The following is a 15,269-nucleotide window of genomic DNA, read 5'->3' as shown; positions in this document are numbered from 1 at the left end:
ATGTGGGGTCATTGTGGAGTTCTGGAGGAGAGTCCATGCAGTTATGGGTGAGGTGACGGGCATTGCTGTGCAGCCGGAGGCGCGGTGTTGCCTCCTGAACGTCTGGGGGCCCACTGACCTCGATGAGGCACAGACCCAATGGGTGACTCTGGGTAACATGGTCGCTAAAAGGGATATCGCGCGATTGTGGGGCTCCTCGGGACCCCCTACACTGACCGCGTGGAAAGAGAACATGGACTGGAGCATGTTTAGGGAGAAGACGGTCTATTGCTCCAGAGGTCGCCCCCGGAAATGGCATGCCATCTGGGGGCGGTGGAATCAATACAGGGGGGGAATATGTCTTGTCCCGGATCTGGAACCTCCCGAGGAACAGCTTTCCCCCTGACCTTCTTTCCAGCACAGTTGGGTTTTAGGAACTGTTTTGGGCCTCTGCTGTCCCCCTTCTTCCTCCGTACACCGTCTTGTAACTAGTAGATGAGTGGGGTCCGGCCTCCCCTGGGGACTCTCACCATGGGCTTTCAATGTTCTTGCCTTGCCGGGGTTTGTTGTGGTTTTTTTGTGTTTACCTAAAATTGGACCTTTGCACTACTCTTTGTACTGTACTGGGGACACGTCACTGTATCTAACTCTCAATGCTGCTGAACCTTCGGGCTGTCGGCTGAATAGCTGTGTCCTGTTTTTTTAAATAAAGGTTTTCCAAAAAAAAAAAAAAAAAAAAAAGAGTTAGGGGCTAATTTACAAAGGTAAACTTAGACGTTTTGTCTGAACTTAGACCAAATGTCTACGTTTACGGCTTTGGGAATTCACAAAGGGCATTTAGGAGAACTATCTTTATGTCCGCACTTGGACTTGAGCCTCAAACAGGCCCTTGAGACCCCCTCCTCAGGGCCCGTTATTTTTAAAATGCCGAGAGGGGCATGCAGATACCTTCCCTAAGCCTCGAAGAGGCCACAGGGACCCCCATCTCCCTGTGCTGATCGGTTACAGTGTCCTGGGGACTCCATCCAGCCCTCCACAACATTTAAACATATGACAAGGGTGCAAGTTATAGTTACTTGAGGGGATGAGTTATAGTTGCTTAAGATAACTATTACTGGTGAGTTTCATTGGTTTAACCTTTGTTTTTTGGTCATTTTTATTTTATATATCTATTTTACTCTGCAATACAGTAGCTATTGTTAACTCAAACTTTCCATAGGAAAGATGCTGTATGTTTTCTTGATATCTTTAACAACATTCAATACATTTGCTCAAAACCGCCCAAAATAACAGTTCATCCAGTTTGCCTCACTCATGGAAAGTTTTACACAGATCCACCAAGCTGCTGGCTAAGAACAAGGGAACGGGCCCCAAAATGTTGCTTTCTCATTTCAATTTCGATTGGAAAGTTTGTTTTTTAACATACAAAACAAAAGGCTGAACAGAATTACACCAAAATTTCCAGAAAGTAACAACTTTACGCGGAACGGGTGCTTTTCATTATTTGGTGTAAATCTGTGAAGTAATTATGGAGAAATTAGTGTTTAAAAAGGTGCTTGGGGTGGGTATGAAGGGGCGAACCATCAGAAAAAGTGTGTGATATTTGGACTGTTGGTGTCCAGTTACGCTCTGATTTGCCAACTTAAAGAGAATTGGTCAGTTCTGATTGGCTACCCACAAAATGAACAATATGTTGTTGCAGCCATTACAGCACTCAGTGACATGGTCGCTGTGTCCTGAAAATGAATACATTTTTTTTTTAAAAAGAGCACAGTGGGTATACACTGAACCCCCCTCCGACTCCCAAAAGGACGCCTTCTTGATTTATGGAAGGTGTTCCGGAAGCTAACAGGAGGCCACAGTTTCTATAAGTTCACACTATCTTCCTCAGCCATGTGAGAACAAGTATAATATTTGTTGTGTTTATGGCATTGGGGATCGAGAGGTTACGATGGGAATGTTCCGATGCTTGGAATGGTCACTAGACAGGGCTTGGAATGGTCACTAGACAGGGCTTGGAATGTGGGGACGTAGGGGGGTTGACAAAACAGGGGAGATGGTTGAAGAGGAGAGTTGTGCTGCCGAAGCCAGGGTTGAGCCAATGAATAAAGTACTTGAACTCTACAAGTCATGTAGAACCTTACAAGTTGACGACGAGCATCTTAGACCCTACAAACTCACGTGGTTCACCTGCGGCCAAGTCTAAGCACTGTAAGCCAGTTTTGATTTTTCTGTGTGGCGCAGCTGCTTTAAAGCCCTGGCACATTTCTAATGAATGCATCAGCATTTGTTTTACTTATATGGTGGTAGCGCTCCTTGAACACAGTAGAGGCACCTTAAGCTTGTTTTCGGAGAGGATGCATGTCAACGCGTCCTAGTTCTGTTTTTATTATTCCGGCTAATTCTTCATTATGATGACACAAAGTGTGTTAAAATTGATTTAATTACTCAGTAGTGGTGCACATTTCAGTGTTTGGAGCTTTATAATGTCTAGTAATGGTTATTATCAATCTACCCTCACCTAAGCTATTTATGATAACTGAGGGAGAATCTACTTTGAAATGGGAGGAGTGGGAAGAGTATTTTGTTAATTATATTTCCACATTTGACAATGATAAGCTGTCTCCTGAAAGGAGAAAAGGTATATTATTACATTGACTTGGCCCTGGTGGTTTGAAAATATACAACCGCATGGAGAAGTAACCCTGTTTAGAAGATGAGGGAGATAAGTTTACGGATGCCTTAGCTGACCTTGATGCATATTTTATACTTATTTGCAAAGCAATTGTTGTTACAATTTATACTATAGTAAGCAAGGCAACAATTAAAAATGTAAGATTTTGTAGCAGTGTTAAGAAAATTGGCTCTGGCTTGCAAATTTGGAGAGTTGGAGGATGAGTTGGTCTGAGACCAAATTATAATGCAGTGTAATAATCTAACTTTACAGGATAGACATTGGGTTCATGGGAAATCCAGCCTATAGGAAGTCGTTTCCATTATAAGTAAGGCAAAGATGCCAACGATGTTGTAACAGTGAACAAAAAAAGAGGACGGGGAGCATGGTCATAATTGTACCAAAGAAACTGATTAAAAAATCCGAACATGATGGCAATAAGAAGGTAGAGAAGGTCACCACCAGACAAAAACCGAAACCTAATGCCAATGCAAGAAAGGGGGATCTTAAAGTTAAATGTTACCATTATGGCAGTTCCAATCATTTTGTACACAACAGAAGATGCACTGCCCTAGGTCAAAAATGCTCAAAGTGCGATATTGTGGGGTTTGATGCAAGGGTATATAGTAATCAATTGTGTAGTGGAAGAGCATGAACAAAGTGATCCTTCTGATCTACAGTAGGCTCCCCAAGTTTTATGTGTACAGGATGAAGTGTTAGAAATTAATGGTCATTATAGGAAGAAACCTCTTTGTGACATGAAAGCAGGAGGAGTACATGTAGAATTGGTAGCTGACTCAGGGTCACCATATACCATCATTAACAAGAACAGATGGGTAGAACTATTTGCACCTAAAATAGGCTCTACTTTACTAGAACTGAATATTAGTCCCAAAAGATTCACTGGAGAAAATATAAATCTTCTTGGGTTCCATACATTTTTGTTCAAGTGCAGAGAGGCTCACTGCAAAATGTATGTTACAGAGTATGGTCCATCTGTTCTGGGAAGGTGGGACCAGGGATAGTTGGGAATATATATATAAAAAAATAGTATTCATTTTTTTTGTTTTTATTATTGGATCCGAATAGTGCGGATCCTCTTTTGATAGTTCAGGGGGTCAAACAAGAAACACAGACAAATCCTTCTGGAAGATTGGGAGAATTAAAAAGATTTGTTCACAGGATAGTATTAAAAAAAGACACAAGTACTTCTATTCACAGAGTGAGAAACATACCATTTAGTATCAGGGAGGAAGTAACCCAAGAGTTGAACAAATTGGTGGAGTCTAGCATCATTGAACAGGTCTAATCATCTGATTGTGTAGCCCTTTTGGTGGTAGTGTGGAAGGCCATTTAATGTGTTAATTTGTTTGTGTATTTAAGGGAATTAAATAACAATATGTTTGTGAACATGTACTTTACCACGCATTAATAAACTACTGTCCATATCAAAAGGTATGGAGTGGTATTCCACAATAGATCTTGCCCCATTAATCCCCAGTTACTGTTACATGAGGAAAGCAAGCATCTCACTGCTTTTATTACACCTATTGGATGCTTCCAATTCAAGACGGTACCCTTTGGACTGGCCTCTGCTGCGGCCATGTTTCAAAGGATAATGTACCAGTTATTTTTGAATAAAGGGAAAGTTATATTTCTTCTAGATGATGTCCTGATGATGGGCACAGATAGGGCAGAACATGATGAGCTAACGAAAGTACAAAGAATTTTGGAGGAGCATGGTCTAACGGCAGAGATGGACACATGTAAATTTGCATAGAACAAGGTAACTTATCTAGGGCATTAGATTAGTTCTAAAGGCATCACACTTAAAACAGAACTAGTTGAAGCTATGATACAAGCTCCTGTGCCCCAAAGTAAAGTTTAAATCCATTCCTTTTTAGGGCAAGCGGAATTCTATTCTAAATATGTATACACTTTTTCTGGAAAGGTGTACCCGATAAGGCAGCTACTTTAAAAAGGTTGTAAGTTTTTATGGAATGCAGATATTTCTCAGGAATGTTCCATTTTCCTATGGTTCATATATTTTGCTGCATAATTACTTTAGTTCTATTTTGCACTTGGTTAACTAATCAGGTGAATTGTTGTAGTCCTTTATTGTTTATTATCTGTATTTTCAAATTAAAGGCGGAAGATGTGTTGTGTTTATGGCATTGAGGATAATGAGGTTGTCATGAGAATGTTCTGATGCTTAGTATGTTCACTAGGCAGGGCTTGGAATGTATGGACGTAGGGTGGTTGGCAGATCAGGGGAGACAGTTGAATAGGAGAGTTGTGTTGCAGATGCTGGGGTTGAGTCAATCAATAAAGTGCTTGAACTCTGTAATTCGTGTGGAACCTTACTTAACACTGTTCTTTGTAAAACATGTACTTCCCACAGCAGGAACAGCCTGTAAGGTTGATTCCCCATTGTTCCACTGCAGCTTCACAACAGTGTTCAAATTAGCCACTAGAGTGTTCACATTCTGTATTAATGCCAAAACTATGGCCCACCTGAATACCATTTTGATGGACTTAAAGGTGTAAAACTGAAATAATTTCCTATAAAAATGAACAACATGAGAAGGTTCATTTTGTCATAGAAATGATGGTTAGTGCTCTAGAAAGCTAAAATGAGGATACATTTTCTATAAATTCTTAAATATCTTAAATATCTTCAACATCAATGTCAAAAACAAGTTTGGTTTGCTGAATGAAACAACCATCAGCCCCTCACATGATTCCCCAGTCTCTTACTGCAGCTTCACAGGAGTGTTCTAATGAACAACTAGAGGTCTAACATTCTGTGTTTATGGCAAGTGTGCTACACCTGATTGCCATCTTGATAGGATCAAAGCTATAAAACAGAATGACTATCCAACCGGGGGAAACTACAGTAAATGAAAAATTAGGTATTTATGTATTTCTTTTTGCCATCTAAATTATGGTTAGTGCTCTAGAAAGCTACAATCAGGACACATTTCAATGAGTTCACAAATATCTTCCTCATCCATGGCAGTAACAAATTCTGACATGCAGAGTGAAACATGTACCTACAACGTAATCAGTAGTCTGTCATTTACTTCCATAGTGATCAACTACTGCTTCACTACAGACTTATAATAAAATACTAGAGTGCTAACATTTTATACACAAGACAGAAATGAGGCACTCCTGGATGCCATTTTGTTGCAATATGAGCTGCTAAATTTAAAGCCTTTCCTGAGGAGCATGCTGAATTAAATGACCATTGAGATGTTATGTAGGTATAACATCAGTAGGCTATGTGTACAGTAATTTAAGGCATAATAAGGTTAAAGATAGTTAGAAAGGGAGACATCTGCATAAAAACAGCATTCCCTTGCAAGTCTGTTTATTCATCCTTCCAATTTTTTCAGTGACTTAAGACCTCCCTAATTTTCAAATAGTAAACATTTTGGTGGACACACTTTGTATGCAGTGTGGATTAACAGCCCACACAGGCTTGGCCATAAAGCCAAGAACTGCAGGCAACCTCTGCAACATGCTTTTGGGGCACTGGTGGTTTGGGCACCCCCAAAGGGACTCACTCCCACAGAGGATTGGGTGCAGGTCCAGTGGCAACATCCCACTGTAATAGTAATCATTTTGCTAGACACATTTTGTGTGCAGCAGGGGCTGGGTGCCAGCAAAGCGTTGGACACAGAGCCTGGGCAGTAGGCCAGGCCCCACAGCCAACTCTTGTTGTGCACGGCCTGAGATCTTCTGCAGCAGTGGTTTTGCACTCTTTGAGGATGAGGCGTTGGGCCAATTTAGAATATAATTAAAAAACTCCAGAAATTAAATGGAAAAAAACAAAGGTTAAAGTAATGTTTTATGTAGGTGTTGAAATGTGACAAAAACTGATGTTAAAAAAACAACAAAATAACAGTGAAATATGGCAGTTATAGTTTAGTCAATTAACTATAACTTGTGACCCAATCATGCATTGCTTAATGCAGGTCTGAAACCATTGAGCTAAAAATGTGAGGTAAGGCCTGGGTTTAAAGTAATTTAAGGCATAATAATGCTTAAGATATTTAAAAGAAGGGAGACATTACATGAGTACAGCGTTCCCTTTCCACATCTGTTTATTCATCCTATCCATTTTGTCAGTGACTTAAAACCACCCTAATTTTTAAATAGTAAATATTTTGGTATGTAAATTATTTGTGCAGCTTAGATTAACAGCCTACACAGGCTTGGCCATAAGGCCAAGACCTACAGGCAACCTTTGCAACATGCTTGTAGTGCACTAGTGGTTCGGGCACCCACAAAGGGACTCCCACAGAGGATAGGGCGTAGGTCCACTGGGGAAAATCCCACTGTAGTAGCAATCATTTTGATAGACAAACTTTGTGTGCAGCAGGAGCTGGGTGCCAGTGAACCATTGGGCACAGGGCCTGGCCAAGATACCAGGTCCTGCAGCCAGCCCTTGCTGTGCATGGCCTGAGACCCTTTGCAGCATTAGTTTTACACTTATGGGCGCTGGGCCAATTTAGAATATAATTAACAAAACTTCAGAATTTAATTGAAAAAAATTAAGGTTAATGTAAAGTAAAAAAAAAACACTGAAATATGGCAGGCATAGTTTAGTCAATTAACTATAACTTGTGACCCAATCATGCATTGCTTTTCATCATATACGACATCACCTCATGACACAATAAATGGCGTCATTGATGACATGACTCGTTAGATATTGTTCCAATTACTAACGAGTACTTTGGTCTCTAAGGTAAAATGTGAGGCTACGTGTTTTTTAATTATTTAAAAATTATTATTTATACATTATTTATTATAGCTAATTTAATTAATTAATTACTTAATACACATTTAGTTTAAGTTCATTTGCTGTAACATTTTATTTTATTAGTTCTAGTTTGAAAATAAATATGTAAAATTAATTTACATTCCTATTTTACATTAATTTTTTTTATTTCAAGGAAGAATAAACTTTAATCAGTTTCCGTATACTCTTCCATATGGAGACCTCACCACGGTGGCGGACTTCTTCAACTACACGTGCAACATTACTAAGTAACTTTGCTCTAGTGAATCACTTTGTAGGAGGCTCCAACCCCTTATTTGATGGACTGGAGACATACAAGTATACACCCAGGTGTAAATCCACACTCGGAAATAGTGAAGAGCAAACTTACATGCAGGTGCTGTAGTAAATATATGTGAGTGGAAATATACAGCTGTATATTTACCTTTGTGAATAGGCCCCATAGTAAGCAGAGTATTGGAAGCAAGCTAGTTAGCCTCCACAAAATTAGCTTACATACAATTGAACAACACAGTATCTGAATAGGAATAATACTGTCATACAAATTGTGTAGCCAAATGTTAGTGCTGAGATTAAAATTTCTGAGGAACAAAAGGAGCAACACTACTTTATTTCCGGCAATCCCTCAACAGCAGAACTATTCTAAAAACAAACTGAAACCAAGTTTTTTAAGATGCTTGCCTCAATGGAGGTAAGGATTACAAAATAGCTTTACAGAGAAAAAGGTATCTAAAATAATTAACTAGACAGAAAATATCCAAAGGATTCAGGTAGGTGGATCGGCGTGAAGGGAACACACAAGAACCCCCGAACACTGGAAGTTAGAAGTCAGGACTCAGAGAGCATGTTTGCTACTACTTCCACTGGTGATGAAGTAGTGATCCGTTCCCATTGTAAGGCAGAAAGGTACTTTGTTGCCCTTTGCGCAGGGCAAGTATTTCATCAGGTTTTTGACACCTAGAAGAATGACTTCCCAACACCCATCGGAAAAGTTAGCCTCAGTAGGTAGCCTTATTTTTTTTAATTCATGACATTATTTTAAGAAATTTCTGGGGAATGTTTCAGACTAAATTCTTCCAAAAAGTGTTGTAACGTTCACTATTTAACTCAACCGTTACTGATTTCTGTTGAGAAGTAATCCCATTCCCTGAATTCTCTGAAGGGTTGTCAGGCTTTCTCACTTAACAAGCTTGCTGTAAGCCGTTGGGCAATGGCTTCAAGAAGTACCAAAATATTTTTTTTCTAGAAGCCACTTTCATCTTCTTCTCCCCAAAAAGGCAAGATTGTGCTCCAAGGCAAGAGACACACCCACAGACATGAGACTGTGAAGCAAGGCATGAGACCAGCACACAATATGAGATACAGAACCCTGTGGTGTGGACCTATCACCAAATGAGATAGGCTCTACTTCAGCAATGCTTCCAAACAATGAGTGAGACTGTTTTCCCAGAAGGAAGCTACCGCTCCATAATTTGTGAGACTCGCGATGTTAGTGAGATTGTATTTATTCCTGTTTGCTGTCTATCTTTGTCCTTCCTATTGTGTGTGTCCTTGTGACGTGGGCTGTTGTTTTCTCTTCTGCCATATGACAATGCTATGTGACCTTCCAAGATGGCCGGCCCATAAAGATGTGGCCCTCTGGTGAACTTCTATTTGCGGACATAACATTTAGGAGAACAGAGAATGGTACCACAGATAGCATTTGTGGGAAGGCCTTGAACTCAAAAGTTGCTGAAATTTTAGTAGTATTTAGAAATGGAACCAGCAAAGTTGATTTGATATATCTTCAGTGCATGGCTTTTACCTGTAGAATCAGTTTTAAATCATTTATTAATGTACAGACCTATTTTTTAAACTGAGGTATAAACAAAATATTGAATGGTACTCGAACTGGTGTATGGAACTTTCTGATGTCTGGTTTCTCTGTGGATTATAATCTAGTAAGAGCTATGAGCGCTGCCAAACTTTGACTAGAAGGCACTGTCTATTGAGCACCAGAGGGGAAGATTGCCTTCTCTATAATGTGCAAATTTCAGTTTGATAATGTGTATGCTCTTTTGTTTACATCCCTTTTAGGCCTTGGAGGTGCACAGGGAGGTGAACTGCATCACGGATTTTATACAGGAGTGCGAGTTACAGCTGCAGGAGCTCAAGAACCAGAAAGACAAGGGGCCTCTCTATGGGATACCATTCAGTGTAAAGAATTCAATTCCTTGCAAGGTATTTCTTTTTAATCCTTTTGAATATATCATGTTACTCACTCTCAATGTGGAATGAAACTACACAAAAAGCATTTTATGGGACTTGCTCAGGTCATTCATTCATAAAATAATTCAGTCAATGAATAGGTTTTACCAAACATGTTTCGCTGCTAACAATGGAATGATAATCATGAGGCCTTCAGACTGACTGGGTGCCGATTTTTCTAACTAGGTAGTAACCACTCAATTGTTTTCCTTTACTCAGAGCGACCAAATGTTTCATAAAAACACTAATATATAATCAAAGTCTGACTTTAAGTTTATCAACAAGGCACCTTATATCTGGCCACATTTTTAGATGGTGAAAGTTGTCTTCTACTACAAATTCAGTGTCCATCAGTTGATACGATTGATCTTAAACCCTTAACACTAGAGTCATATTTATGTATATTAATACATTTTGAGAGAAACATTGGGTTGTGATGTATAACAAGAATATTACAACAGCTACATCAAATATTACAAATTAGAATCCAAGATATTCTCTGTGCCAGAGATGCATTCTTTTTCAGCTTCAACCCTCAGGCCTGCAATATGCTGGTTGCACTTTTATCTGTTGTGCAAACACAGTTTGTGATACTGCTTGTTAGTGGACACGTAATTACTACATTATTCAGAGTTTCAGACCACACAATGTGAGATAAAAAACTAATTGTACATTTTCCTCACGTTCTTACGTCCACAAGGTTTTAAGTAGTGCTTTTTGTTTACAAAATAGGCATCAAGTTTTGACAAATCGTATAGACAAAAAACACAGGGGGCGGGGGCTCTTAGCACCGAGTCAGAATCTTGATTTGAGCGCAAATTGGAGTTTAAGAATAGGGATGCCAGGAATGAAAAAGGTATGATTCTTGAAGAGTTGAGGGCGGTTAGTATTGTGTAGTAATTAGAATGCTCTCTAGAGTCATTCCATGTTCTATATTCTGTATATATAGTGTGGGCTTGAGATTGTTGCCAGCCTACTTTGCTGGCCGGGATGTAGATACTATACCTGTTCTTCTGGGGTTGGAATAAAGGAAGAGCAATTCAAGTTCCCTGCTTGTTTGGAGCTTTATTCCCGGAAGGAGATATTACACAATTTTGGTGACAAGCTATGTTTGAACCCTGTGTGAACCCACAGTGATTTTTTGCACTTCGTTAGTCATTTACAGTTGGTTCTTTACTGCAGAGGAAAGGAAGAACAAATAAAGAAGAAAAATATTAAGGATAGTGTTATAAATCAGTTCTTCATGTAACATGGCTGACAGTGGTTATTAACCCTTCCTTTGTGTTCTTACCTCTTTAGCCTATCAGAATACCTATGTGTGTTCTAACTTGTACCAGAGTGTTCTACTCTTGTGAGTTGATGGTCTGGTCAGCTGGCGATGTGTACACTCAGCTGTGTCCTACAATAAATCTACATGTAACCAACTAGAAGTGTCATGAGATTCATCTTCAACAATTTGGCGACCACCTGTCAAAGAGCAAGAGATGTAGACACTTCCAGCACCAAAGCCCATCTCCATTACTAGCACGCCACTCACAACCACAACTAGTGCCTACTTGACATCCTACAACTGGAAGCTAGTCCTTAACCACGACAAAGAAGCAGAAAGTAGACACAGGTCCCAGAACCAGGAGGGGACAAAGGTCCCAAAATCAGTAGAGGACAAAGGTCCCAGAAACAGGAGTGGACAGAGGTCCCAGAACCAAAAGGGGACAAAGGTTGTCCCAAAACAAGGAATGCACAATGGTCGTCCAAGAGGGGACAAAGGTCATGCCAGAACAAGGAGTGGAATGTCCCAGTACCAAGATGGAGAGCCTGGACAAAAAAGTCCAAAAACGGGGACAAAGGTCCCAGTGCTAACACCAAGGGCAGACAAATGTCCCAGAACCAGAACTGAGAGAGCCTACACAGAAAGTCCAAAATGGGGACAAAGGTCCCAGTGCTAACGCCAAGAGCAGACAAATGTCCCAGAACCAGAACTGAGAAGGGGCCCACAACCGTGACAATGGTCCCAGAACAGAGACAAAGCTAATCTCAACTTGGACTATGTGTCCATCTTTTGAAGAAAGAAAACTTCAAGCTAAAATTAAAACTCATAACATCACATGTGATACTGCACTTGGAAATCTTGAAGAGTACCCAAGACTGGAGATCTCGAAGAGTATCTAAGACTGTAGTATCTGTTAAGCAGGGAGGCGTATGTTGAGCTGTTCATCTTCAACTTAGAGCTGAAAGTGTTGGTGGACAGAAACAGATTGAAGAGAGTGAACTGTCTCTTCCTGTTTTTTGCTGGTCAAGGACAGATTGGAGAGAGTGAACTGTCTTTTCCTGTTTTGGTCAGTCTAAGGGGAGTAGGTAGTGGTGATGCCTATTAATTGTTTTGAGTGATGTGTCTCACCTCACACTTCACTTTTTACACTCTTTGTCCCTAAATGCTCTTTTGCCTTCATGAACTAAAAATAGTTCAAGACGTCGTAGACCTCCTATCTGTCTTAATAAATATTGTTGTTGTCTCCCATACATTAAGCTTCAGTTTCGTGATTTGTTTATTTATTTCATTTTTCTGTAAAGGAGGAAGATGTGTTGTAAATCAGTTCTTCATGTAACATGGCTGACAGTGGTCATTAGCCCTTCCTTTGTGTTCTTACTTCCTTAGAATACCTATGTGTGTTCTAACTTGTACCGGAGTGTTCTACTCTTGTGAGTTGATGGTCTGGTCAGCTGGCGATGTGTACACTCAGCTGTGTCCTACAATAAATCTACATGTAACCAACTAGAAGTGTCCTGAGATTCATCTTCAACAGATAGTCGATTCATCAATGGAGGCTGGGTTTGTGGATTGATTTATGGACCATGTTGGGTACTATACAGTAATTATCAGTATATCTGCATTTCACCGCTTTGTGATCCTTCGTAGCCAACTGCGTTGTTTACCTTTGAGGATTCGGTATGTCCTGCTGTGGATCCATTGCTTCACGTGCAAGCTATCTAGTGCATCTTCAGGTCCTCAAATGCAACACTAGCCAGCACGTATCTACATCAATACAGCCATTGCCGGAATTTCCTGCATGTGAGGTACGCGTACACGTCTTTGCATAAAGGTCACGCAACATGACCTGGAGTGCCATCATTTTGCTTCCTGGTTTGAGCCTTAATGCTACCACATTCAAGTGCTCTAATTCTTGTCATGCAATGTGTCCCAGTGGATTATGTTTTATTTTCTCTCCGCTTTGGAAACAGCTAAAAAAAGAGTAATGCGAAGCGTAGCGGTGGAAACAAAAGACGGAAGGGTGAAGTAAGCAGCAAAATATTTTTTTTGCTTTATTTCTCTTTTCCTTCAGGTTCCCTAGCTGACATTTATCAAAGAGTAATGTTATGGTATTGGAACAAAGTTAACTGTTACAGTACTTTCTATTTGAGTAGTCCAGGATTTAAAGTTTGTCAACTTAATATACCGGTGGAGGCAATAACGGAAGGACATTGAAAGTGGACATAACGTTAAATACACCCAAAGAATTTCTTATGAATCCTGGTGAGCCAAATGTCAAATGGCAAGAGGAGTGCAAAGAATATTTCATAAATTACATTGCAACATTGGAAGATACTAGTTGTGTTTAATCCCCCGATAGGAAGAATATAATCCTCTTGCATTATTTGGGCCCAGAGGGTCTAAGAGTTTACAATCAGATACAGAAACCTGAAAGTGGAGACTATTATTTGCTGAAAAATGCTATCTTAGATTAGGGTGAACATTATTCACCTATTGTATGTTTCACTGTCAAAATATGTGCTTTCTCTCAGTGTACGCAAAGGCACAACAAATCCAGTAAGTACCATATCTCTGCCCTTAGGAACTTGACAATTAAATGCAGATTTGGCAAATTACATGACGAGTCGATTAGAGATCAAATAGTCATGTGTTCTAGGAATCAAGGCATCCAAGAGAGATTGTGGGAGAGTCAAGTCTTAAAGACTTCATGGCCTTATTGTAAAAGGGGGAACCTTCAGAGAGATGTGCTAAGACTGTCACTCCGTCATCTGACAGTTCATCTGTAAATAAAGTCTCAAAAGAGAAAAAAGAAAAAAGGGACCTCTTCCAAAAATACAAGTGTTTGTTACAAGTATAACAAAGTTGTTGGGAAGCAAAGAAATAGCCAGAGAGGTGAACCTGGTTTTACCGCCTGAGACGAAGCTGCGTTCAACGCTCGCCAGGCTGGTGATTTTTTCTTTTATCTGCCTCATTTTAAAGTATCTGTTTTAAATTATGATTTTAATTTCTGCTAATCTGCTCATTTTGTACTAAAAGCGCACTTGGCACACTGCTCTCGGTGCTTCGCGCCCATCATCTGTTTGCACTTGCTGCCTGTGGGGGGAATCATTGACAGGACACCGCCATCTTGGCGGTTTGCATTCTAGTTTCTCTCCCTGGGGGTATAAATCATCACGCTGACGCGACCGCGCAGTGCTACCGCCTGAGACGAAGCTTCGTTCAACGTTCGCTAGGCTGGTGATTTTGTCTTTTATCTGCCTCATTTTAAAGTATCTGTTTTAAATTGTGATTTTAACTTCTGCTAATCTGCTCATTTTGCACTAAAAGCGCACTTGGCACTCTGCTCTCGGCGCTTCGCGCCGATCATCTGTTTACACTTGCTGCCTGTGGGGGGAATCATTGACAGGACACCGCCATCTTGGCGGTTTGCATTCTAGTTTCTCTCCCTGGGGGTATAAATCATCACGCTGACGCGACCGCGCAGCGCTTCCGCCTGAGACGAAGATGCGTTCAACGCTCGCCAGGCTGGTGATTTTTTCTTTTATCTGCCTCATTTTAAAGTATCTGTTTTAAATTGTGATTTTAACTTCTGCTAATCTGCTCATTTTGCACTAAAAGCGCACTTGGCACTCTGCTCTCGGCGCTTCGCGCCGATCATCTGTTTACACTTGCTGCCTGTGGGGGGAATCATTGACAGGACACCGCCATCTTGGCGGTTTGCATTCTAGTTTCTCTCCCTGGGGGTATAAATCATCACGCTGACGTGACCGCGCAGCGGACGCGCCAGTGGCGCGCCGAAGGCGCACCAAAGGCAAGCCCAACTGCGCCCGTCCGTGCTCGGTCCAGGCTCAGGGCCTGTCCCCCTGGTCCTTTAATATCAAATTTCCAAGCATATTCCATGGAGCAGCTCATGGGCTGGGATCCTGAGGGGGTTAAGGCCAGCTGCCCAAGGATCTTTCCTAATTTAATTAAGGAGGCACAGGTTGAGCACTGCCCTAAGTGCTCTTTTGCTCTGCCTGGCATTACTGAGAATCGTAGCATTCCTCATGGTAATATATCTCATGCTAAGACTATTCGAGCTACTCAGGCACCACTTAAATGCCTTCTGCTTAATGCTAGGTCTTTAATCAAGCACAGTGTGGAATGTGCTTTGTATATAGAAGACCATAACATTAAATTAGGTTTTATAACTGAATCCTGGTCTGATGAAGCTTCAGGGCCCGATTTGGTCAAAGCTACTACCCCCGGTTTCCTCTGTTTCACCCAAGTTAGACTTTCCAAGAGAGGCG

General features: G+C 40.7%; 1 protein-coding gene across 3 annotated transcripts in view; it reads left to right on the top strand.

Annotated features, from left to right (window-relative positions):
• The window catches only part of LOC146835070 (vitamin D3 hydroxylase-associated protein-like), a 562,514-nt gene that overhangs the window by 192,848 nt on the left and 354,397 nt on the right, over positions 1-15,269 (top strand). For all 3 annotated transcript variants that reach the window (XM_085602734.1, XM_085602733.1, XM_085602732.1), the window contains exon 3: positions 9,540-9,683. In XM_085602734.1, coding sequence (XP_085458860.1) covers positions 9,540-9,683 — 144 coding nt within the window. The remainder of the gene's footprint in view (positions 1-9,539; positions 9,684-15,269) is intronic.

The sequence above is a fragment of the Triturus cristatus genome, chromosome 4_2, assembly GCF_964204655.1.
Source record: "Triturus cristatus chromosome 4_2, aTriCri1.1, whole genome shotgun sequence".
Classification (NCBI taxonomy): domain Eukaryota; kingdom Metazoa; phylum Chordata; class Amphibia; order Caudata; family Salamandridae; genus Triturus; species Triturus cristatus.
The sequence above is the reverse complement of the archived record's forward strand: the minus strand, read 5'-3'. Positions and strand labels throughout refer to the sequence as shown.